Here is a 26,864-nt window from a genome sequence, read left to right on the forward strand (position 1 = left end):
ACCCACCTATTTAAAATTGCATTTTCTGTGTAGCTCTCTCTTGTTTCTATTTATAATGCCAATACAAAAAAAACAATAATGAAAATACCAAATACCAAATGGTATTTGGTACCAAATTTGGTACCAAATACCAATAATGCCAATACAAAAGGTATTTTTCATTTGTTATGGATTTTTAAATATTTTTTTAAAATGTCTTATGATGAAAAAAATGGTCCATGTTTTAGATTTTGACTTTTTTCTGTGTTGGGTTGGATTTTTATGACAGAAAAAATGGCCATCCAAATGTAGTTAATTTGTACTGACTAATGTCATAATTTAAAGGGAATGTAACACATTAATGTCACTCCTCATCCATAAATTCCCATATTAAAATGATTATTTTTTTAATATGATCCATTGACTTACCCCAAAGTAACTTTTGCTTCCAGAGTTCCAAAGCAACACCAGATCAGCATCAGTCAGCTCCCCTCGGTCGGACATCCCCAACACCACGCCATGCTTCAGCTCGGCCACCTTCAGCTCCATGTAGACCTCCTGGCGGGCGTAGCTGACGTTCCACGCCAGCTGGAGTTTCCCGAGTGGGTCCAACAGTACCCGGAATGGCATCGGAAGCGCGGGCGGCGTAACATCGGAGGACTTTGAGTCAGTGCGGGCCAGCTCCACCACTGTGACGCGGGATGGAGCCTGGTAAGAGGCCACCAGGATGACCATAAGGGCGGCTAAGGCGGTCAAGTACATGACGGTGACATCCTGCAGGCGGAATTCTCTGCTTAGGATCCTCATGGCTAACACACGTGTGAGTTTATTTTGTCGAGTTTATTCTAAAGTATATGCAACTTTGAGGAAAAAAAAATCCTCAGAGGTCATGGAAGCTCAACAGCGTCTCCAACTTGCTGCGAGTATCATTCCTTGTGTCGTTTTGTGCGCTCGGACCCTATCTGTGCTTTTTAAGAGACTCCTCCCTTAGCGATTTGTCTGTTTTGTTGCAGGCTAATGCTATTATTTGTTGAGTGCAATTCAATTGTGTCCGAGAAGGCCCTCGGGTCAAACATAATGTTGCATGGCTGCCATACCCTAATTATGTCCAAACCCTATCATGGATATTATCAATGACAATCATCATTATCATTGCTCTGTCCTTTAAAAATAAAAACACATATCACATACTTCCTTTTTTTGTAGAAATCTGACCTTTGACAAAGTTATTTAGTTAGGCAGCAATCATTTGAGGCACCATTAATTCAACTTAATGTATTTGTAGCTTTCCTCAAGACGTCTCCTCGGGCTGTGAACAACCTAATTGCGGTGCCAATTACGGCCGCCACATCCAAGATGGACACTTGAAAAGGTTCCTAAAGAGGTTAGCAGGGCCCCTGAGCGAGTACGTGTGTGCATGCGACAGGTGATTGTGTCCTTTAGCTCACATTGGAGTATCAATTCCAAATCAAAATGGCTGTCAATACATTGATGTAAATTTTTATTTTAACTCTGGAGTTTTTTTTTAACTCTAATGGGACCTAATAGTTTGTGATAATCTTGTGACTGTAAAGTGACCTTGAGAGTTTTGAAAAGTGCTTATAAATGCAATGTATTATTATTATTATTATTATTATTAATATACCCTGTAAACCATGTTGAACTCTAACAGGGAAAATCATATTTATCATTCGGCCATATCATTTGTAGTTAACAAGTGGGAGAAAGTTGGTGAAGAGAACCACAATATCCATTACAGGACAGCATAGTGACAGAGTGGTGATTCAATACAATATGCGTAATATTGTACTTCTGGTTTGTTACTACATTCTGGTCAATTTCCATTGCAATTAGCATTGGTCAAAATATTCATTGTGTATACAGTTGTTGATATGATCAAGTCCAGGTTCATTTTAAATCCAGGTCACATTTTCAAATGTTCTGAATACAGACCTACCTGCACTTTTTTAATTGAATTTTCTACATGATAACATTTGATTGTCTTTTCCAGGACAAATGGGCGGAGTTTCAGTAAACGGCAAACCAAGGGCAGTGGAAATCGGTAGGATCAAGTAATATAATCAAAATGTATCATCCGGGAGGTCTGAGTGCATTTGTTTTTACATGTCCTTTGGCTGTCAGGTGACCGGCTCCATTTGTCACGTATGCATACACGTTGGTCACGTTTGTGCTGATGTGTCAAGCAAATTGGAGACATTTCACTGTCAGTATAGCGATGCCCAGACATTTGGGGTCGGGGTGCATTTGTCCACAACTTTGTTCATATGTGTGCCCATGCTTGTGTTCATATGGCAAGCCTGTCGTTTTTTAAGTTTATCCGATACATGACATCGAAAGGACAACCGACGTCTCCGGACAAGTTGTGTCCATCATTTGTAAAATGGCTTCAAATGACTTCTACTGAACGTATTTTACAAAGATTCCACGGCATATGGCTATATTTTCCGTTTTAAGACTCGCGCTGAATATTCATGAAGTCTTGTTTTTGAGTTGGTGACGAGTCCGTACGTAACGTCACTAAAGGACCGCCCCATGACCGTAAAAAAGACGCATTGTAGCAGTCCTTCCATCACGTCAATGTACTTTGCTTTTTTGTTCTGGGGACCTCGTGTTGCACCAGAAGAGGGCGTCCAAGCTCCATGGAAGGAATTTATCAGCCTGTGGAAACGGGCTGATTCATTCCTCACAACAGCTCGGTGGCCATTTTGTGCCTCTTTTTGGGTGAGACATTTCCCCCCAATGTTGCCTCAAAATGGCACAAATAAATTCTTTAATCGATTGCAAACATGTATTCTTTCCTCTTCAGAACTATTTGAATCATATTCATCACTAGATGTGGAACAAGAAAGCATATTCTCCAAATCTGAAGTCATTGTTTTGATTCACTAGCAATGCAAGACGTCTTGGCGTGATGTCGCGAACTGGGGGCGGGACTTTCTGAAAATGCCCAATTCGCAGCTCAATTTTTTGCACATTTTGGACACTTTAAGTCATTTTTATTGGTGTTTTGCATTTGAATAAAAATATCACATTGCGTGTTTTGGGTATTTTAGATGCTATAAAACGTTTTTCTGATGTCAGTTAAAAAACAAAAAAGTGACATCGGTTGTCCTTTAATGGATACATTTTATGGAACGGGAATTAATTCCCAATTAGTGTGCACCTGTGAGGTGGGGGTAATTATCCACATTTTAGCTGCACAAAAATTATATTTATTGAGTAGAAATAGTTTTTTTTTTAGCTCTTTGTGCAAAGCAACCTATTGTGAAAGGCCGAACAATTAAATATTTTCCCATTATATAACAAGGATCATATTTAACCTTAATATGCATCTATGGTGTTTTTTTTAACTCATTCACTGCCAGACATGTTCAAAACTGTGCACTCCACTGCCAGGGTTTTTGTCATTGTCACTCGAATTCCAGGACCCGCGGAATATTGAGTTTTAGGACTACATAAACATTCAATGCAGCCTAAGAAAACTTAGATTCTCTTCTTTAATCGAAAAAAAAGTTAATTCCTACATGATGTGTGTCTGGAGTTATATGAGCTTGAAATGAGGGCGGCTGTCCACAATACAATGCAATACATATATAGTATTGGTTTATATAGCGCTTTAACAACATCTGAAATTTGGAACAAAACGCTAATATGGAAAAATGGGGAATTGGAAAAGAAAAAACATTGCCAGAGGCCATGGCCAGTGCGTTATCGACACCCAAACATGACAAAAACAAAACCTGAACATATTCGGGAATGGCACTCTTTGTCATATTTTCAATGCCCAAGTAAATTTGTGAATGGCAGTGAATGAGTTAATATGAATGTTTGGTGAGAGGGAGCAGCGACATGTCCACTGAATTGAAGCTTTTCTTTTCCTTTAGTGTATGTTATAATACAAGTACATGATATATTATAGCAGTACTGTACTAATTTAAAGCAGATTAAGTTGCAAACGTTTGTTAAATTGGATGGTTGGAACAGATTGACGATGATTCAATTTATCTCAATGGGCAGAGATGATTTGAGGTACTACATATCAAAGCATACCACAAAAAAATGAGGTAGGAGATAAACGCAATATATTCTACTGGATATGCTTCAATTGTATTAAGTACATGTTCCATTAAAGGAAAGGTCTTACAAAAACATTTGAGTTCTTAATATGAATGTATTGAACTGAAGTGTTGCACTTTGATTGCATTTGCATCTGAAGATGATTACCGCAGTCTTCGTTACGTGTAAATCATTAAAAATAATATTATGCGCAGCTCCTCTGCGGAAGAAAAGGAAATACAAGCCGATTTCAACCAAATTCCACCAATCCAACCGCTATTCTTCTATTCATTCAATGTTGAATAATTCAAAAGCGTACACTCTCCAAATGCTTGAATCTTTACATCTTTGAGTGTGCATAATGGATGCAATAAAAACTCATTCGATGTGGAACACGGCTGGAGAAGGTGGACAGGAGGAAAAGTGGAGGTGGAAGCAAAGTGGCAAGACGGTTGAGTTTCGGGTAGGGCTGACAGCTTGAAGGGAGATGTTTGTCACACCTGCAGCTGAATGCCTGATCGATGTTGTCATGAGGAAGTGAACAACCCCTGGGGCTGGTTAGAATAAAAGTGTAAGGACATGACTAACTTGCATCATCCAAATGGAGTTAAAGGACAACCAACATCTTTTTTTTTTTTTGTTTCCTAACTGACATCAGAAAAACGTTTTATAGCATCTAAAATACCCATAACACGCAGGCTGATATTTTTAGTCAAGTGTAAAATACAAATAAAAATGAGTTAAAGTGTCCCAAAAGTACTTCAAAATGACCTCAGAGATGTCGAGTTTCAGAAGGTCCCGCCCCCTTGTTTGTAACGTCACGCCAAGACGTCTCTCCTTGCTCTAGAATCAAAACAATGGCTTCAGAGTCGGAGAAGATGCTTTCTTGTTACTCATCCAGTTATGAATATGATTCAAATAGTTCTGAAGAGGAAAGCATAAATGATTGCAATTTATTAAAGAAGTCCTCCCGTATCAATTCGAGCCGTCGGAACTCCAATGTAGTGTCCCAGAAAATGCACAAGATGGCGCCCAAGCTCCGTTGGAAATGGGCTGATTTGTCTGCTGGGAATTTGTGTCAACTAGTATCAAATAGTAGTCTTGGTACAACACACAACGATTCACCATCGCGTTATTTATGTTTTTTCCTTCTAATTTCGCCATCAACACGAAGTTTTCACACCAAACAAAGTACCCAAAATGCATTGTGGGTCACTTTCTCTGTCGGGGGCGTTCCTTCAGTGACGTCACGACATGTATTGGATATTGGATATTGGATATGCCTTTATTAGTCTCACAGTGGAGAAATTTACATTTCACAGCAGCAAAGTGATGAAAGTGATGTATCGTCACCAACTCAAAAACAAGACTTCCTGAATAGTCAGCGTGAGTCTTAAATCGTAAAATATAAAATATAGAAAAAAATACAGTGACTGTACAGTGACCGTGAGAGTTTTGAAATACGCTTAGAAATCATTTATTATTATTATTATTTTACTTATTTATTTATTTATTTATTTATTTACTTTCCAGGCACATCCCTCCTCTTTGTCAGCATCCAACCAGCCTGCAGGCTCAAAGACTCTAAATGGTATTGTACCCCATTTTTCTTTCTTACCCCCCACCTTCTTTGTCTCTCTCTCTCTCTCTCTCTCTCTCTCTCTCTCTCTCTCTCTCTCTCTCTCTCTCTCTCTCTCTCTCTCTCTCTCTCTCTCTCTCTCTCTCTCTCTCTCTCTCTCTGTCTCGCTCGCTCACCTCTCATATCCAATGTGAGCCTGTGACTAAAGCGCCATCCCCCAGGCTGCTCGCTCATTGAGCGTGCTCAGTGGCAGCATCGCCTCGTGTTTTCAGTCGGCTCGGCAGGAATCGCCGTGCATTCCTCTATTCTCTTGACATAACCCCCCCACCCCCACGACACAGTTTATTTTTTTCCAAAGGGGCTGCATGGAAGATAAATAGCTCTGATATGCCCGGATGTGGGCGAGCCGGAACCTAAGAAGCAAGCCGGACCTCCTCGGACTGTTTCATTATTTTTTTTTTTAATTAGCATTCAGATGATTCTTTTTTAAACATTTTGGGATGGAGCTGTGGAGTTTTGTCGTGGCGCTGTCTCCTCGTCCATCACATATGCCGCTAAGACTGAAGGGGTTATTTGCGTAGGAGGCTTTTATTTGCTCCATCAGCCTCTCCCCGTGCTCATCTATCGTCAAAAAAAAAACAACACCCGGAGCTGTGAATGGAAGTGTGTGTTGAACACTTTGTGTTTTGTTTTGAGGGTTTTTTTTTGCTCCTTGATTCAAGAGTCTTTGCAACATTCCTTTTTGCCTCATGCCAACTCTTATTTTGACTTAAATCATTCTTTTTTTTCTTTTACATTTTCATCCTATAATTTCACCACTGGGCTCGACCTGAAGTCCTTCCATCAAGATCAGGACCTGGCGTCCAATCAGCCGCCGCTAGCCTCCATGTGACCTCCTTGATTCATCTTATCTCTGAAGGTGAGGCTGAATTCTCAAGTCGTCCTCCTCTCGGGGTTGAATTTATCACAAATACTCCCTCATGGTGATTGTATCGCATAATTTTCAACCTAAAGAAAACTTCACAAGGCGGAGGCGCGTCCAATTTCAAAACCATGGACAGCAACACTGCCTCGTTCGAGCCATAATGGGCGACGTCTGCTTTTCATCTCCCCGTACACTCCTCAATTTAATGCATAATTGGTTATAGCCCATCTAGACAGCATCGGGTGCGGTGCCAGAGGTTGTTATTGCACATGGAGACGAGCACAAAAGCAGCAAAAGATTGACATGAGAGCAGGGGGAAGGCGGGGGTTGAGCGAGAGTTACCACATGCTGACAAAACAGCATGACTTGCGAGTCACAGCTCCTGCAGGCAACTGGTAGCTATAATCCCATATTTATTTTTTATTTTTAGACGTTGAACCAAAAAGAAAAAAGTCCACACTGTTAAAATGGTGGTCGATGCGACCATTTTTTTTAAATGGATGCAGCAGGGTGGCTCTGAGCACAGTTTTTTTTTTATATTGGAAGTGTGAGGGTTTAGTACCCGCTTTGATTAAGTTGGTAAATCACAAAAACTAACAATGTCGAAAAGTAAAATTTAAAAAAATATGTTTTTTTTACATTCATAAAATAAAATCTGATTGAAAATACTTAAACAATATATAATAATAATAATAACAATAATAAATAATAATAATATATAATAAAATAAAATAATATAATGATCCTTCAGAGTTTATTGTAATTTTATTTGTTTTGCTATTGTGCGGTTGTTTAAAGGACAACCGACACCATTTTTTTTGTTTCCTAACTGACATCAGAAAAACATTTTATAGCACATAAAATACCCAAAGCACGCATCTACTCTTGTCGTGGTGAAATGTGTGTCATCAATTTTCACTGCAGTGATGAAATGTAGTTTTTTTTTTGTTTGCTTCAAAGCTTTTGTTCAGTCAATTCAACCAGTACATTAATATTAGTAAATATTTAAATTACTTTGTCATATATCGATTCTACTCCCCAATCACTTTGTCATAGTTTCTTTATGATGACTCATTATAGTAATACAGTGATACCTCAGTTTACGGACGCTTTAGCTTACGAACTTTTCGCCTTACAAACATTAAATTTGCAAGAATATTTGGCATAGGAACTAGTTCTCAGGAAACACACGGAGCGCCACAATGGCTGGCGGACTAGTTTTTGGCGCAAGAACATCAAACCACATGGTCGAACAGCGCAGCGGTGTCTGGCGGACTAATTTTCCACACCCACTTTCTTTGACTGCATTCAGTGCAGACGTGGTTTGTTATCGAGTTGATACTTTTGCTTTTTTGGGACTGAAAAAGACCCCACCACAGGCTAGTGTTAAGCCAAATACGTCGCAAAAGAAAATTACGGTCCCGCAGAAGAAGGAGATCATCGAAAAACACGAACGAGGTGTGTGTTTGTGTGACTTAGCGTCCCAGTACCAGTATGCTAAGTCAGCCATTGCTACGTGTGGCTAACGGTGTTTCTGTGTTGTCTAAGCAACGGTCTCAGACAAAAGAAGAGGTTGAAAAACTTCAATTGATTTGGATTAACGAAAAGCAGCTAGCAGGGGACAGTGCGACTACATCGACCATCACAAATGTAAATAAAACGACTTTATTATAAAGTACTGTTTACAATACAATAGCACATTTATTATACATAAAATGAGGTTTCTTCTGTGTAGTTTTAAGGCTTATTTAGTAGAAAATTATGTTCTATGGGGTCCTGGAAACGGATTATTCTCATTTTAATGGTTTCCTATGGGAAATTATTTTTTGGGATACACACCTTTCACCTTACACACTGTCTGGGAACGAATTATGTTCGTAAGCCAAGGTATCACTGTATATCATTTTCTCAGAAAAGAATTCCCGACAATCTTTTTTTTAAAGCCATTGTGGCTTTTGAGATGGCCTCCGGTAATGGGAGAAAAGGCGGAGCATGGGTTCCCATGGCGACATCATGTACCAGTGACCCTCCGAATAACCTTGGCCCCTTGAGAGCTATGTCAGACACGCACACAAATATAAATCCCTCCACCCCCTTAGACCGTGACTGTGTGTTTTTACTGCTGATGTTTCAGCACGGAGAACCTTGGCCATTAGAGAGCTGGAATGGAAATGTGGAGGTGAAGGTGAAGGAGGAGGATTGGAGATATCAAAAGAGCTGGATGAAAAAAAAATGAGGAAAAGGTGCAGTAGGGGGTGGGGGATTCAACAATGTTCGAAAAGAGCCGAGGTATAAATGCAATTACATGTCCACTTGAGTGCTCATACAGCGGCCTTAATTACCATTAAAATGCACCACATGGAGTGAACATCCTGAGAATGAGAGCTTGTAAAACAGTCGCCATCCGAAACTACCCCCCCCCCCCCCCCCCCCAGGCCAGGAATCGGCTCCACCCTGCCATGTTCCCTGATGGCGAGTCCTTATGTCCTAGCCGCTGGTCAGCTGACCTCATCCCATTGAGTAATCATGGGGGGTTGGTCGGGGGCTAACAGGAAGTGGTAGGAGTGAAGCCACAGCATTTAATTAGAGCTACACTGAATAGAATATGGTTTGCATCATCATCAGCCGCCCAGATGTAGTGCAAACTGTTTTTTTTTTTTTTTTTTTTTTTGCAAACTACCAGTCACATTGAGCGTCAAAGTCAGAGCAGGTCTGGGTTCGGGTACAGGTGGTACCCCGAACCCAGACCTGCTCCGAGTTCACGACCATTTTTACAAAGTATTCCCACGCGTCCAAATGCATGTTGAGATATACAGTGATACCTTGGCTTACGGACTTAATTGGTTCCCAGACAGAGTGTGTAAGGCGAAAAGTGTCTATCCCAAAAAATAATTTCCCATAGGAAACCATGAAAATGAGAATAATCTGTTCCCAAGTCCTCATAAAACATAATTTTCTACTTTCTAATTTTCTAAGCCTTAAAATTACACAAAATATACCTTATTTTATGTATAATAAATGTGCTATGGTATTATAATTAAAGAAATATACTGTACTTTATAATAAAGTCGTTTTATTTACCTTTGTGATGGTCGTTGATGGCTTGATGGAATGGAGTGAAACACTTGATGAGGAAGGTAACCTTCTTCTTTCACCATCTTGAGGAATGATAGCTTGTAGGTGCTTTCTCTCTGATAATTTTATCTAGTTCCTCATCAATTGTGTTCTGTTTAGCTGGGTTGATAGCGTTTTGCAAGTGTACAGATGGCTTGTGCGGATTGTTTGTGGAGCCTGATTGATGGGATATTTTAACCTTACAGTCTACACTCTGCTCCGTGTACGAAAAAAGTTTATGTGCCAAGGTAAATTTTTTATAAGTGTAACGTTCGTAAACCGAAAAGTTTGTAAGCCATGGGGTTCGTAAACCGAGGTATCACTGTATATGTCTTTATTTCATCTTGAATTTTTCATGTTGTGGACAACAGGTGTCACATGTAGGGCCCCGCCGGTAGTTGCAAAAATGTTAGTTGATTTAATCAACTAACAAATTTCCCCATTGTGGGACGAATAAAGGTATTCTGATTCTGAATCAGTGGCAGTTAAAAGGACTCCCGGCACGACCATTCAGGGTCAGGTCGTTGTTTGTTTCACCCTGTCACGTTTGTTTCGTCTTGTCATGATTTATTCATGGTTTTGTTTGTTACTTTGGACCTTTTTCTTCTGATGACTTTGTTTGAGATTTTTTTTTCATACAATTTGTCAAATACACCCTGCTCATCCCTCCTGCCTGGATTTTTGGGGTCCACCACCATCACCACCTTGCACATTGTGACAGAATTCTCCATGTCCTATTTTCCAAACTTGACAAGTTGCTTCGAATATAAATCAGACTCAAACTTTTTAGTGAAAAGCGCCCACTCAAGTAAGGAGGTGATGCTAAGTCTGCCAGTAGCCATAGTAACGCAATCCCTCTTAAGGGTTTTTTTCCCCTACTTTATATTTCACCGAACCATCTATATTTGTCAAGGATGCTTGAATATCCATCCATCATTCCTCCAAAGCTTTCTGCATTTCTGTTTTGGATTGGATTGGGTTTGCCTCTATTAGTCTCGCAGTGGAGAAATGTACATTTCACAGCAGCAAAGTGATGAAAGGAATGAAAGTAGAAAAACAAAATACATGAGCTGCTGGATAGACAGCCACTGATGTGTCGTTCACCAACGAGTCGGTTCTTGGGGCTCCTAACAAGGAGCTGAAAATGGCAGGCAACTTGTTTGTCCTCTATTCCCTGCCCCCAGTCTTCGGTTAAAGCCACACATGATTGGTCAAGATCCGTGATAGAGGACCATCACAAAGGTAAATAAAACAGGTAAATAAAGGTAAATAAAACAACTTTATTATACGGTACAGTTAATTTCTTTAATTACAATACAATATCACATTTATTATACACAAATAAGGTATATTTTGTGTAGTTTTAAGGCTTATTTAGTTGAAAATTATGTTTTGTGGGGACCTGGGAACGGATTATTCTCATTTTAATTGTTTCCTATGGGAAATTAATGTTTGGAATACACACTTGTCGCCTTACACACACTTTCTGGGAACCAATTAGGTTCATAAGGCAAGGTATCACTGTACCTTGATGGTATTTTTATAGCGATATCTCAACTTTAGAGACACGCTTTGTATTTCAAACAGGAGATAAATTTAGCCTGGGTTGTTAGATTAGATTAGACGAGGCTTTATTTGTCTCACAGCAACAAAATTAAAGTACAGGTGGTGCTGTAAAGGCAGCCATTCTCGCGGCGCCATCTTGAAGTCAAAACAACAACAAAAACTAACTAACAAATAATGTGACACAACATAAATAACTTTGAATCCTAAGAACTTTTTGCACCCTATTTATCTTATGAAGCCATTCTAGTTAAAGAGGAGAGGATCAAAGCCTCATTTTCACCAGTGGATCAGGTACGTCATGTTGGAATGTGCATGTCTGCTCCAAGCTAAGTATAGAAAGCAAACACAAAGCTGTAGCATCTATTGACGAAAACAGAATGTCTCACATCTTCTGTCCATCGGAAATCCGCTTCAATTCCAAGCCGCGACAGTTCCACATATGCGTCGATAGAGTGGAACTGGTTATGACAGTCTTTCCGCTGTTTTTAAAAGCACAATTTGGGAGCGTTATTGTATATAAGCCATTTATTGTTGAATTTGAAGTGATACCAAATATTTTGGAATGTATAGTTAGCCTATAGAGTGACCTGAGGTGACTGAAGAGCTGCAATGAGACGGTGTCAAATGGGAAACAGGACACCAGGCTAGGCTAAATCAGGTGATGCCGCAGTCGTGCGGACAGGACGTTGCACCGTGTCACGGCTCAAAGGTATCTGATTTGTCTCGCTGGGCCTTCTGCCAACTCTGCACATTCAAGCACAGCAACCATGCGGATAAGTTCCCTTTTTTGTACCATTATTTACGATATTTAATTCAAATCGCTTTATTCTTTATGTGAAATTCTGCTGATTCACCTGTTTTCCATTGAGTGTGGCGGACATTGAAAATACAAATATTTTCATTAGCCTATATGAGGCTTATGGGGCCATCGAGACCTATGAACTTTGCTTTGCGTTGGTTACCATGACAACTGGCCGCAGTCGGAGCAATGGCCATGCTTGCGAGGTGTAGAGGAAGAAATAAGATAACCTTGTCACTTGAAGGGAGCCATTTTTAAGAGCTGCTCATCTGTAGTTGATGATCATCAGTGCATCCATCAGAACTCGTGGTAGCTTAGCTTTTAGCTTTGACGCCATGTTATGGCTTGATGATCCTTTTGCGTGCTAGTTTCGCTAACCCATCATGTCATGGGCGGAGAATCTCAGTACGTTGGTTTTTATTTTGTAAGGACACGGATTTGTTTAAAATTTCAAAACTTGATGGAGAAGAAAACTTCATTAATAATAATAATAATAATAATAATAATAATAATAATAATCCATTTCATTTCTAAGCCCCTTTCAAAACTCTCTTTACACTTTAATATTGAGTTAATATCAATCTGTGATACAGATATTTTTTAGGCCATCAGAGAAGGCCTCACAGGCCCTGATGGTCCACCACTGGTGTCCTTGAGAGTTTTGAAAGGCGCTTATAAATGAAATGTATTATGGTTATTATTATTATTATTATTATTATTATTATTATTATTATTATTATTATTATTATTATTCATTGCATTTCAAAAGAAAAAAAAATAGCAATAGAGCCGAAAGAATGATACCAAAATTTGGCAGAATTTTTGTCAAGCAAACACTTTTTATGTAATATAATCATTTGACGTTTGCACATGTCTGGCAGTGAATGAGTTAATGCTGTGCAAGAACTCTCGAGAGCCATAACACATCCCCGATAAACTTTCACTCATTTACCTAAGAGCCACTTTGCTATTTTATGATTCATCAAGGACATTGTTGGGATTCTGAACAGGTACTTCATTAGCATCAACTGTTTTTTTTCTGCTATTAAATAAGTAGTACTAGCGTTGAATGTTTCACGGCGCTAATTTACATTTCCCAGCAGCTTCGTTAGTAAAACCGAATGATCACTTGGAGACGAGTGAATAATCACGAACAAAAAACGGTTTTTGATTGACACTTGTCTTGAAAGGAGTCACAGATGGTAATTGCCATAAGCGTCGGACGTTATACACATACACACGCATGTGTGTGTTGACGGCCTAAACTCGTCTCATTGTTCAGCACTTCGGAAGTGTTCCTCTCGCTCTAGCTGAGAGCTTGTCAGCGTCCATTATTTCCAGCAAGACCTCCGCTGTGATCTCTGCCATGTTCCATCAAAGTGTGGCGCTTTATTCCCGTGTTGTTGTCGGAGCGCGTTAGCGGCGGCGCGGGATTGCCGCCAACCTCGTGTCACCATGGTGGACTAAACACCAGCTGAAGCGAAGCTATTACACATTGTGGAGTGAGTGTGAGTTTTGTGTATTGTTTTTGTAAGGCTTAGCAAATTAGAAAGTAGCTTAGCAAATTAGACAGTAGAACATTATTTTTTTATGGGGACCTGGGAACGGATTATTCTCATTTTAATGGTTTCCTATGGGAAATTAATTTTTGGGGTACACACTTTTCGCCTTTCACACTTTCTGGGAACCAATTAAGTTCATAAGCCAAGGTATCACTGTATATATCACAAATAAACAGACATTTATTATATTGATTATAATGGTAAATGTTTCAGTTTTCGACCAAATCGGATTACAAACAGGTTTCTGGAACGGATTATGGTCGAAAACCAACGTTTGACTGTATCTCTGTGTGTGAAGACTAGCACCACTTCCCCAAGAGGGACAGGGCTAACATTGCTACACAATACACGATGAACGTCTGACTGTAGTTGTTGTTAGAGCCTGACATCGTCTAGCTAGTCGCTAATGATGTGTTTTTTTGACTCAAGTTGGCGGAGCAGCTTCCAGCGACATATGAGTGCCTTGAATTAAATTACTCCATCCCATTATTTGATTTGAAATTGTCCCCTGTTTTCTGAATGTGCAGCTTTGGTAAGTTGGGGGAGAATCAGTTCAAAGGAGAGGAAAATACTGCACTGGGAAATTCTTCTTAACTCATTCACTGCCAGACGATGTGATAAGAGGTGTCCTCTCCAGTGCCAGGGTTGTTGTTATTTTAGCTCAAGTTGCAGGACCCGCACAATATAGACGTTTAGGACTACATATACATTCAATACTGTGTAAGAAACCGTGTAAAACAGTGTAAAAAAATAGTTAATTCCTAAATTATATGGGTCTGGAGTTATATGAGTTTGAAATGGGGGCAGCTGTACAAAATACAATACAGTACATACATATTGATTTATATAGTGCTTTCACAACAGCTGAAGCTGTAACAAAGCGCTAACATGGACAAAAGGCAAATGGTGCCCCCTCGTGGAAGGGAGAAACATTGCCAGGTCTGACCAGCGCTTTATCGGCACCCTCCGCAAGAAAAACCGAGACCTGAACACGTCACACTTTTTTTAGCAAGTGAGTTAACCACATACAATCCCATTTTGGATCTGCAACATTGCCTGTTTCTCTCTAAAACTTTCACATTTTTAATTATACATGTGTATATATATATATATATATGTTTTTAAAATTCATATGGAGGCATCCGCCGTCTGGGGTGTGTGTCCATTTCCTATGCAGTCCTGACAGCGCGGAGACTGCAGGTAGTGGCTTTTGCAGCGTTGACTCATGGCTTAGCAACAAGCTCACACTCATCCTTGAAGATCGACTTTTTTCCCCCCAGCAAATATTGATTTTTGGCAGTTCACGTGCACCGACTATGTTGGGGTGTTTTTTGCCGTTCATATTCCGTATGCTTTAGCTTTATCTTAGATAGTTGACACATCATTTTTTTTTATTGTTCCAGTTCATGGCACTGTATTAATTCTGTTTCACTTCCTCCCAGCATCTTCATCCTCGTCTGTCTGTCTGTCTGTCTGTCTGTCTGTCTGTCTGTCTGTCTGTCTGTCGATCTATCTCTCTCTGTCTATCGGCCTCCCTCTCTCTGTCTCCCTCTGTCTGTCTGTCTGTCTGTGTCTGTCTGTCTCTGTCTGTCTGTCTGTTTCTGTCTTTGTCTGTCTGTCTCTGTCTGTCTGTCTCTCTGTGTCTGTCTGTCTGCCTCTGTCTGTCTCTCTGTCTGTCTCTCTGTGTCTGTCTGTCTGTCTAACTAGATGCACTCAACTAGCTACTTAGATACACTCAACTAGCTACCTAGATACACTCACCTAGATAGCTTGCTAGCTAGCTAGGTGAGTGTATCTAGTTAGCTCGCTAGATATACTCCCCCTAGCTTCCTAGCTAGCTATCTAGGTGAGTGTATCTAGTTATCTAGCTAGCTAGATAACTAGATACACTCACCTAGATAGCTAGATAGATAGCTAGATAGCTAGCTAGGAAGCTAGGGGAGTGTATCTAGCGAGCTAGCTAGATAACTAGATACACTCACCTAGCTAGCTAGCGAACTGGATGGATAGATGTATAGCTGGATAGCTAGCGAGCTGTCTCTCTCTGTCTGTCTCTCTCCGTCTGTCTCTCTGTCTCTGTATGTCTCTCTGTCTGTTTCTCTCTCTGTCTCTCGGATTCTCTCATTTTTTTTTTTTTCCTGCATATCATCCTAATTGCTTGCAATCAAACATCCTCAAACAACTTTTATTTTTCCCTCTGCGCCCTGAAACGTTTTCAAGTCTGAACCGACACAACGGGCAGCTCTTTCCAGATGACTCCATTACATTTATTTGTAACAGCTGGATAATTCAATAATCGGTGCCGAGATGACACGCTGGTGTAATCTCCTTGACGCCGCCTCACCATTGTGAGCCTTCCGGGCGCTCGTTATTGTCATCCTGCTCTTCACCTTGCATTTTTTGGTTGTTGTTGATGTTGTTTGTCTTTGCTCCACGCAGGCGGTTGATGGAGAGCCATTCGAATGACAGCCGGGACAGTGGTCATCACCGGTGGAATTCTTGCTACGGTCATATTACTCCTTATCATTGCAGTACTGTGCTACTGCAGACTGCAGGTCAGTGTATGCAAATTATTATTTTATTTTTGGTCTGTTTTGTTAATTGCGGTGGTGAGACGTGCATTTCACCCCAAGGCCTTCTTTAGTGCTATGTCTGAATCAATCCAACAATTAATAACTATTTTATGATCATAAAACCTTGACTGGAGCTACAGCTGTGACCGCGACTCATATAAGAAATTTGGTGTGATTTACCACAAGTCCACTAGAGGGCACCATTAGCCATGAAACAAGGCCTGCGAGAAGGCCTTGGCGTCAAAATCTGATTGGTTAAAACAACAGTTTTATCGACACTTGTTTGATGCGACAGGGCCTGCAGAACTGATTGTGAAGGCGTCCAGGTGGATTTCTGACTGTGGTGACACATGACGGCTGAAATGTGATTGGTTAAATGCTTAAACACGAAAACACACATCTGGAAGCAGCGCAACGGGTGAAAAGCAATGAAAGGAAGCTGAAAGACAATTTGGAATTATTTAATAAAAATTCATGGACAAAATATAATATCAATCTGTGATGAAGATATTTTTAAGCCATCAGAGAAGGCCTTGCAGGCACTATTGGTCCACCTCTGGTTAACTCATTCACTGCCAGATGATGTGCAAAAATGTGTCTGATCCAATGCCAGGGTTTTTGTCATTGTCAGTCAAAATCCAGGACTCACAGAATATTGAGTTTTAGGACTACATAAATATTTAATGCAGCGTGAAAAACCTTAGACTCTCTTCTTTCGACAGAAATAAATAGTTACTTCCTAAATTATATGGGTCTGGAGTTATATGAGCATGAAATGAGGGTGACTGTCCAAAATACAATGCAATACATACATATTGGTTTATATAGCGCTTTAACAACAGCTGATGCTGTAACAAAGCACTAACATGTAAAAAAAATGGAAATGCTGCCCCCTTGTGGGAGGGAAGAACATTGCCAGATGTCTGGCCAGTGCTTTATTGGCACCACAGCAAGAAAAACCAAAACCTGAACAAATTCGGGAATGGCACTCTATGTCATATTTTCAATTCCTGAATACATTCGGGAATGGCATTGAATGAGTTCATTGCATTTTAAAATATATATATATAATTTTTTTAGGGAGCAACATATCTTTTTTTATCCAGAAAACACTTTTTGGACTTATGTAATAACCGCATTTTAAGTTGTATCTCGAGAGAACAGTGAAACATGTTTCCAAATGCCATTTTAGCCCAAAGTCATGACAAACCAACATCACCCAGAAGCACCAACGACATATTCTAACGACATTATAAATAGAGCTCAGATGCGGTGACCTTCCGGAATGGAAAATTAACTTGTACTTGCCAGATTATGAGTGGACCAAAACTCCTATCTGCACTCACCAAAAGTGTGTTTGCATAGTTTTCATTTCACGCTAGCCTCGCAAAGAAAGGAACATACGCCGCTGCGACTTCCATCAGCTATTCTGCCTCAGTGACTCTCCCGTCTGAATCGGCGGTAAATCATTCATGAGATCTTTTTTTTTTCGTCTAAATTCCCCTTCTCCCTCGTCATTGTACATCAGTCTCGTTTTCCAGTGAGTAAGTTTGCTCTTTTGAACAGTGTCTGATTACATATGAAGCAAACCTCAGATTGCTCTACGAGACTGGTGGGGAGGGGGAAAAAAAGTCCCCAAATCACTGTGACAGCAGTTTCCTCATTTCACCTAAATTTGACACGAAATTAGAAAACCACAAGAGCACAATTGAATGAGTGTAAAACAATATTGTCCTCTGTATTCTGGGTATTTTACAGTCGATTTAATTGCCAGAGAAATCCAAACAATTTCTTTTTATTGTGGTTTTATATGAGCTGGCGAAATGCCCGGGATTGTTTTTTTTTTTTTGTGAGTATGAAATAGCAGCTTGAAATGCTTTGCAAAGGTACAACTGCACTGAGCAGCGACTAGGTACAGTGAGACCTCAACTTACGAACTTAATTGGTTCCCAGACAGAGTGTTTAAGGCAAAAAAAAAAATCCCATAGGAAACCATTAAAATGGGAATAATCCGTTCCCGGGTTTCCATAAAATATACTTTTCAACTAAATAAGCCTTAAAACTACACACAACATACCTTATTCTATGTATAATAAATGTGATTTTGTATTGTAATGAAAGAAATACACTGCATTGTATCATAAAGTCACTTTATTTACATTTGTGATGGTCATTGATGGCTTGATGGAATGGCGTTGGAGGTCGAAGGTCAAATGGAATTGCTGTTTGGAAAGAGAGGCGTATTATATGAGGACTGTAATTAAAGAAATAAACTGTGCTGTAAAATAAAGTTTTATTGACCTTTTTGATGGTCGTTGATGGCTTATGGAAGGAGAGTCACCTTCCATAAGGACTGTCGGTAACTTAACCTCTGGTGCTGTTCGGTCGTGTGCTTCCGCCGAAGATCACTCCGCCAGCCGTGGTGGGTGTGTATTATGAAAATAGTGCTTATTATAAGGTTTAATTTTCATAAATTTGACGTTTGTAAGACGAAAAGTTTGTAAGGTGTTTGTAAGTTGAGGTCTCACTGTATATGAATGTTGACAATTGGCGTCTTTGAGATGGATACAAAAGTGTTTTTTTATTGTATATGATTTTAGGCAAAGACAATATGTGTGCTTACTTTGTGAGCGCAAGGGGGCGAGGGGCAAAAAATGGGTTACTTTGCACAGCGAGGTAGTCAATTTGGTTCCTGCAGGACAAAGGAGTCTTATTCAGTCATCTTAAGAGAAATTATATTGGCCAAGTTCACCGGATGAGGGACCAAACAAATTTGGTGAGTCAGGAGAGTAAGAAAACATATTTAATATTGATATATTTAGTCACAAAATATTTGGTCAAGGGGAAGGATACAAAGCTATTTTTGGGTTAATAATTTGCTCAAATTATTTGGAAGTGAATCATCCCCCTTATTTTTGCTTATCCTGTTAGCTTTTCGGTCATTCGATACACTGCTGACCTTTGACCTATTGTCTTATAATTTTTCATTCATTCATTATTATTATTATAATATTGGATTGTATAGGACTGAATTGGATTAGCCTTTATTAGTCTTTCAGTGGGTAAATTTACATACAAAGTGAAGAAAGAAATAGGAAAGGAAAGGAAGAAATAGATACACTAAATACAGGAGCTGCTGTAAAGGCAGCGACTGTCGCGACGCCATCTTGAAGTCAAAACAACAAAAAAAGTACATAACAAATAATGTCACACAACACAAAAGAGACAGACAGTCATTCAAACTGAAGCACTTTCTGCACCCTCTTTGTTGTATGAGGCAGTTCTAGATGAAAGAGGAGAGGATGAAAGCATCCTTTTCACCAGTGGATCAAGGACGTCCTAGTGAAATATGCACGCCCTGTATATTAGGATGAATTATTTGCTTAAATTATTTGGAAGTAAATCATCCCCCTCATTTTTGCTTCTCCTGTTAGCTTTTCGATCATTCGCTACACTGATGACCTTTGACCTATTCTGTTTAATTGGTTTTTATTAGCCTTTATGAGTCTTGCAGTGGAGAAATTTACAATTTTCTCTTCATTATTATTATTATTGTTGTTTTTTTTTAATTTTTTTTTATTTTTTTTTATTATGGTTGTTGTTGTTATTGTTACCGTTATCTGATGACTGTAGGATTACTCAAGGTGACAAAATCCCTCTCTTGTGTTCCTTTATTTCCTTCGCGGCCCCTTTTAACCCCCCTCCCCTCCTTCATACCTGTGCATACCTGCCTAGAATATTTGACGTTTATAATGTGACCTCCATCTTGTCTCTTCCTCCCATCTCCAGTATTACTGCTGTAAGAAGGAGGAGTCCGAATCGGAGGAGGAGGAGCCAGACTTCGCCGTCACCTCCCGCCTGCCGCCCGTCCACTCCAACCACAACATTGTGGCGGCCACGGCCGCCGCCTCCTCCATCCCCAATGGCCCCGCCCTTTTCCCCACGCCGCCACTAGCCCGCAAACTGACGCGCTCTCAAACCTTCTGTCCGTCCTGCACTCACTACGAGCTGCCCTTCTACCTTCAACCACCTGCACCCGCGCCGGTTCACCACCAAGCCGATGGCTTGAGGAACGGCGGTGAGCGGGTCAGCTATCGCAGCATGCCGCCACCCCCGCAGCAGCCGGAGATGGAATTACCCGTGCCGGTCAACATTTCCAACTATCGTAAGCCACACTTGGCCCGCTCGGTCACCATGAGGGAAATGTTCACTCGCAGCTGTAGCATCAGCACTGATGTTTAATTGGGCCTTTGGGTTATACAGTGATACCTCGGTTTACAAACCCCTTGGCTTACGAACTTTTAGGTTTACGAACGTTAAATTTAGGAACATTTTACCTTGGCATACAAACTATTTTTCGGGATACACACGGAGCTGCCACAATGAGTGATGTGTCGTTCGCAAACGAGCCCGTTCTTCTAACAACAAAATGGAAGCCCACTGTTTTTGTCCTCTATTCCCCGCCCCCAGTCTTCGGTTAAAGCCACATGATTGGTCAAGAACGCAGCAGTGAGGGGAGGTGGTTTAAACATTAATGAGACAGGCAGACGACAGTGAGAGCGTTTCATCTTTGATAGTTCAAAGGCAGAGTGTAGACTGCAAGGTTAAAATACACATATCCCATCAATCAGGCTACACAAACAACCCCCACAAGCCATGTGTACACTTGATGCAAAAAGCTAACAACCCAGCTAAACAGAACACAATTGATGAAGAATTAGATAAAATTATCACAGCGAAAGCACCTACAAGGGATCATTCCTCAAGATGGTGAAAGAAGGTTATGTTCTTCATCAAGTGTTTAATGCTGAGGAAACCGGACACTCCATTCCATGAAGCCATCAACAATCATCACAAAGGTAAATAAAACGACCCTATTATACTGTACAGTTGATTTCTTTAATTATAATACCATAGCACATTTATTCTACATAAAATCATGTTTTGTATATTTTGTGTAGTTTTAAGGCTTAGAAAATTAGAAAGTAGAAAATGATGTTTTATGGGGACCTGGGAACAGATTATTCTCATTTTAATGGTTTCCTATGGGAAATTAATTTTTGGGATACACACTTTTCGCCTTACACACTCTGTCTGGGAACCAATTAAATTAATAAGCCAAGGTATCACTGTATTCAATCATGGATGTGTTCAATGTTAATAATGCTCCCTATTGTCCAATTTAGTATCATCTGATGTGGTCTGCTTTGGACATCCAACTGGCTCTCAGGACTCCATTTGCTACGTTATGTTCAGGTTAAGGAACTCACTTCCACACAGCTAACACAACTATGACTTGTGATTTTAAACTGTTTAAATGTACCGGTTGCTATATCATTTCTTGGTTTGATAACACTTTTTTGGAGAATATTTCTTCCCCGGGACGACATCACGGTCAGGGATTTTCTCTCTGCCATCGCTGCTAGACAACAAAGCAAAATATGATTAGGAGCTGTGTTTCCCCTGCTATGGAAGGATCTGTCTGCTCCTCCATGCACAGATTATGGAGATTATGAAACATAATTCAGCGCCGGTAGGACGGGGGGTGCCTTGTTTTTTTTTTCCAGATAGATTTAACTTTGGCTGTGATGTCAAAATGACATAAAGGGCTCGCAGGACATAGAAATCATTCTTGATCCCCCCCCCCCCCCCCCAAAAAAAAAAAAAAACAAAACAACAACAACATATTTTCAGTGTGCTTCGTACTTGTACCTGCACATTCCCAGAAGTAGTGTGACTACATCAGTTATACGCTCATATGACAGTGAATGTCTCTCTATTTAATCCTTCAACTCGTTTTTGCAAGAATTTAGTAGGAAATGTGACAAAAGGCTGCACCCCCAAAAAAAGCTCACTCATTGGAGTATATTTTCATGTATTTTTTTTCCCTTTAAAGGACAAGCGACGCCATTTTTCTGTTCCCTAACTGACATCAGAAAAACGTTTTATAGCATCTAAAATACACAAAACACGCAGGCTGATATTTTATAATACATTTCATTCATAAGCACCTTTCAAAACTCTCAAGGTCACTTTATAGTCATAGGATATGTTTTTCTGTGGGTGAGCAGCGGCAGCAACACGTGCCAGCGTTCACTTAACCCAGAAGTAACTCAAATAGATAAAAAGCTAGCTAGCTGATAGAAAGCTAGCTAGCTAGCTAATAGATAGAAAGCTAGATAGCTATATAGCTAATAGATAGCTGCCAATGTTGCACTGATTCCTTCATTCCGAGAGCCATGTCTGCCACAGTAAAGGTTAAGGAACAATACGTGATGAATCTTGAGGGGCAAGAGACCTTATCTGGTGGCTTTTCAGAATAAAGAGTGTATATTTTTTGGGATAACAAATATTTGGCCATTTTAATTGCCATTGAGTCCTATTTGGTGATTCTGTAGGGCATGGAACTGTAACTTCAAAGAGGTAGGCACCATATTTACGACTATTTTTGGTGAGAAAGAAAAAACATTTGGTCATATATCATAAATAATCAGTTTTAGATATACAAATTAATATTTGCAAAACAAATTGTGATAGGAACCATCCTTGATGACATGCAACTCCATTTAATAACTTGATAGGGAGTGGAAGTATTTATCATACATTTTGAGGCAATATACCATATTGCTATTTTTTTGGTCACTTATGTACTTATCTGCAACAATAACGCTTTAGATGATTTAGCTAAAGCAGGGGTGTCAAAGTCATTCTTTACCGCGGGCCACATTGTAGTTATGGTTTCCTCTCGAGGGCCGTTATGAATTTGGGAAACCCATTAGAATGTTTAAATCCCTTCAAATATTACATATAGAGCACACAGCAAATTAATAAATAACTCGTTTTCAAATATGAAGTCAAGAATAATGACTTTTATTGTGGTTGACATCCAAAAATAGGAAATTTTGGCTCAGATTTTAGCAATCATCATGGAATTTAACAAGTTTGATTTGCTTTGGCGGGCCGAAAAAAATGATGTGGCGGGCCGGATTTGGCCCGCGGGCCTTGACTTTGACACCTGTGATCTAAAGAATGACGTCATGTCCTGCTTTCTGTCAAAATCAAGTACTGATGGTGTGTTTTAATGTCATTATTGATTATTCATTTTGAGAAAAAAAGATTCCATTCTAATCTGACCCTTTGCTGAAGCTTTATGGACATTTTCCGCCGTCTTTCTGTCGTTTTTAATTTGTTCATCCACGCTGAAGATGACTCAAGTTTTGAAGGCACTTGTTTCAATATTCAACAGGACATTTTCTTTCCGCTCCACACAAAAAAAAATATCGGACTAATGAGTATTCATTTCCTAACCACCTGACTGACTTTACTGGAGGATTGCCGCTCGGACTAAGACCCAGCGCCTTTTTGAATTTGGATGCTTTTAATGAATGGAATTTATAACGAAAGAAAGTGAAAACGGATGCGACTGCACTGGACAACCTTCCTTCTCTCTGACTCTCACACACTGTTTATCCTATTACAGACTACGCTCATTTATTTTTCCAGTGGATCAAACATGGAAGTGATTGACGAGCTTTCCCGTAAATGCACAACGCGATGTTTTCCTTGTTAATGATGCGACGGGGCGGTTACGTGGTGGAATTTGGTGCCATAACGAGAGGGAAAAAAAAACTCTATTCTTATTCGTATTATATAGATTATAACAGATCATGTATTCAAATGCGGTGTTGCTTTTCCGTCAAGTATTTGAATGATTTCTGTTTATTTAATGAACCAGCTGTTTTGAACAGACACATTAATGTCCTTGTTTTTAAATGGATAACTGGTTATACAGACACAATGTTGATAATAAAAGTGTTAAAATTGATGCCATGTCTTTGCATATTCCATCAAATTGGAGTTAGCATCCACCTGCTAAATGTCATTTTCTATATTTTCTCCAGATTTGAATCATTGGCCCATTTTTTTATTTTATAAACAGGTTCAATGCATGTTTACAGTGTTCCAATGGGTGATGGACCTAGCCTAAGTTGTTTGACCTTAACGCAAGCTAAAGTACACACATGCTAATAAACGGCGCTAATACGTATGTTTGTTTTCATCCCTTTCTAATCAAAAAACAGTTAAGACCAAGTTTGCTAACGTCCATCCGTTCTTTGTGCCGCTTATTTCAGGGTCGAGAGTGTACTGGAGCCAATCTGAGCTGATATTTGAGTGAGAGGTACCTCTTGGATGTCTCAACCTCAAGTAATGATAAACTGTATGGTTAGTACTCCGTTTACGTTAATCTAATTGGTAACATATCTGTGTCTAAATCATGTGAAATGTTTTTCCACGTCTGAATTTAGCATGTTGCAAAAAACAAGGCATCACAAATAGATTACAGTAATCCCCCGTTTATCGCTGTTAATGGGGCCCAGAACCCCTCGCGTTAGGTGAAAAGCGCTTATAAATTACATGCATTATTAATATTATTGTTATAAACAGTATTTATACTTAATATATTTGACACAAAGACAATAGAAGTACACACAACTGATTAAATGTTGAATTCATTCACTTGCCAGACGGGCAAAAATGTGTCCACTCCAGTGCCAGGGCTTTTGTCATTGTCACTTGAATTCGAAGACTCACAGAATATCGAATTTTAGGACTACATAAACATTCAATACAATGTTAGAAAACTTAGACTCTCATCCTTCATTGGAAAAAAAGTTAGTTCCTAAATGATATGGGTCTGGAGTTATCTGAGCTTGAAATGGGGGTGGCTGTACGAGATACATTGGAAACATACATATTGGTTTATATAGCGATTTAAGTACAGCTGAAGCTGGAACAAAGCGGTAAAATGGAAAAAGACATTATGCTCCCTTCTGGAATAGAAAAAAAAAACATTGCCAGAGGCCATGACCAGCGTTTCATCGGCACCCAAGCATGAAAAAACAAAACCCGGACTAATTTGGGAATGGCTCTCTATGTCATACAGTATTTTCTATTCCCTAATAAATTTGTGAATAGCAGTGAATTTGTTATTTTTAAAAAAGTTATACAGTCACTAATATTCTTCAGCATTGTATTTACAAAACCTCTGAGTCATTTGGCCTTTTTTTCTGAACTTTTTATTTTTACTGAAAAAAAAAAACATCTGCAATGCACTGAACCTGCCATAAGTGTACCGTGATGTAGCGGGGGATTACTGTATTCATTTCCATTCCATTCATTTTTCTCACTGTTCTCCATCTGTCCCGGTTTTCTGTGCAAGCTCTTTTTCATTAGCTATGACTCATTTGTGCTAATACATGCACGATTCCCTCACCTGTATCGTGATTCTTTATAGGCTGTATATAGTTCGGCCGCTTTCCCCTTGATAACTCAGTCACTTCATCGTTGAAATAACTTCCTCCTGCACAGGTTATCAGAATCAGAATCATCTTTATTGGTAATCATTTTCCGCACCTCGCTGTCAGGGTGCTTCATTATTACTCTCATGCATCTTAAGCAAAGTAAGTAAGCGACGGCCATCTACACTTCAAGGCTTGACTTGATCTATATGCAAACGGAAAACTCTGTTCTGTCACTCATGATCTGATCAGAGCTTTGACAGTCCATCCATGTTGAGTTTCTGGGTCTAACATTTCATTATCTGTCGTGTGTGCCGTTTGACTTGCAACACAAAACACTGGCCGGATCACTGGTTCCTTTGTTTAAATATCTCACATGGAACAAACGGCTTGTAGCAGACAGCTGTGAACCAAAGCAAAATATAGTTAGTTTCTTTCGTGAGACAAAGGGAGCAGATGGGGTTTTGTCATCAACAAACAGTGACCAGGAAGCAGAAGAGAACCATAATCAAATACTAGTATACCAAAAACAGCTGCTGGATGCAAGTTTTGGATTTTTACACGACCATATGGTTAGAAACGGTACCGTTTAACTTAAAGGACAACCAACGTCACTTTTTTGTTTCCTAACTGACATCAGAAAAACGTTTTATAGCATCTAAAATACCCAAAACATGCAGTATGATATTTTTAGTCAAATGCAAAACACCAATAAAAATGACTTAAAGTGTCCAAAATCTGCAAAAAATTGAGCTGCGAGTTGGGCATTTTCAGAAAGTCCCGCCATCAGTTCGTGACGTCACGCCAAGACGTCTTGCATTGCTGCCGAATCAAAACAATGGCTTCAGATTCTGAGAATATGCTTTCTTATTACACATCCAGTTATGAATATGATTCAAATAGTTCTGAAGAGGAAAGCATACATGTTTGCAATAGATTAAATAAGTTATTCCGTGCCATTTTGAGGCAACATGGGGGGAAATGGATCACCAAAAAAGAGGCAGAAAATAGCATCCAAACTCCTGTGAGGAGTTAATCAGCCCGTTTCCACAGGCTGATAAATTCCTTCCATGGAGCGTTTTTTTGGTGCAACACGAGGTTTTCAGACCAAACAAGTGCAGCAAAATACATTGACGTGATGGAAGGACTGCTACAATGTGCGTTCCTTCAGTGACGTCACGTACGGACCCGTCACCAACTCAAAAACAACACTTCCTGAATATTCAGCGCGAGTCTTAAAATGTAAAATATATCTATATGTGGTGGAATCTTTGTAAAATACGCTCATTAGAAGTCATTTGAAGCCATTTTACAAATTATGGACACAACTTATCGGCGACGCCGGTTGTCCTTTAATAGATTCACTGTAAATGTAATAAAGGTTTATGTTG

General features: G+C 39.7%; 2 protein-coding genes across 8 annotated transcripts in view; one reads left to right on the forward strand and one right to left on the reverse strand.

The window, feature by feature from the left end:
• dbh (dopamine beta-hydroxylase (dopamine beta-monooxygenase)) overlaps positions 1–799 on the reverse strand; it is a 15,562-nt gene extending 14,763 nt beyond the window's left edge. For both annotated transcript variants that reach the window (XM_089019983.1, XM_089019982.1), the window contains exon 1: positions 409–799. In XM_089019983.1, the coding sequence (XP_088876109.1) occupies positions 409–786 (378 nt within the window). In that variant the 5' untranslated portion in view covers positions 787–799. The remainder of the gene's footprint in view (positions 1–408) is intronic.
• On the forward strand, positions 578–26,368 carry fam163ba (family with sequence similarity 163 member B, genome duplicate a). Of its 6 annotated transcripts, none has more exons than XM_089019985.1 (8): positions 674–799; positions 1,265–1,405; positions 1,991–2,041; positions 5,590–5,647; positions 6,471–6,554; positions 16,041–16,156; positions 19,964–20,339; positions 21,361–21,821. In XM_089019985.1, the coding sequence occupies exons 6-8, from the start codon at positions 16,064–16,066 to the stop codon at positions 21,456–21,458; spliced, it is 567 nt and encodes a 188-aa protein (XP_088876111.1). In that variant the 5' UTR covers positions 674–799; positions 1,265–1,405; positions 1,991–2,041; positions 5,590–5,647; positions 6,471–6,554; positions 16,041–16,063; the 3' UTR covers positions 21,459–21,821. The 6 variants fall into 6 exon arrangements, with proteins under 6 accessions (XP_088876113.1, XP_088876115.1, XP_088876110.1 ...); XM_089019986.1 differs by having other exon boundaries at positions 1,265–1,363; XM_089019987.1 differs by lacking the exon at positions 1,265–1,405 and having other exon boundaries at positions 578–690.
• Positions 26,369–26,864: the final 496 nt, after the last annotated feature.

This window comes from Hippocampus bargibanti, linkage group LG18 (genome assembly GCF_051943395.1).
Source record: "Hippocampus bargibanti isolate YZ-2025 linkage group LG18, ASM5194339v1, whole genome shotgun sequence".
Taxonomy (NCBI): domain Eukaryota; kingdom Metazoa; phylum Chordata; class Actinopteri; order Syngnathiformes; family Syngnathidae; genus Hippocampus; species Hippocampus bargibanti.

Excerpts from the sequence above, each read along its gene's own strand:
- fam163ba (XM_089019987.1), top strand. The coding sequence starts at position 16,064 with ATGACAGCCGGGACAGTGGTCATCACCGGTGGAATTCTTGCTACGGTC. Across the intron at positions 16,157-19,963 it reads TGTGCTACTGCAGACTGCAG|TATTACTGCTGTAAGAAGGA; the intron begins GTCAGTGTATGC and ends TCCCATCTCCAG. Across the intron at positions 20,340-21,360 it reads GGTCAACATTTCCAACTATC|TATCATCTGATGTGGTCTGC; the intron begins GTAAGCCACACT and ends TGTCCAATTTAG.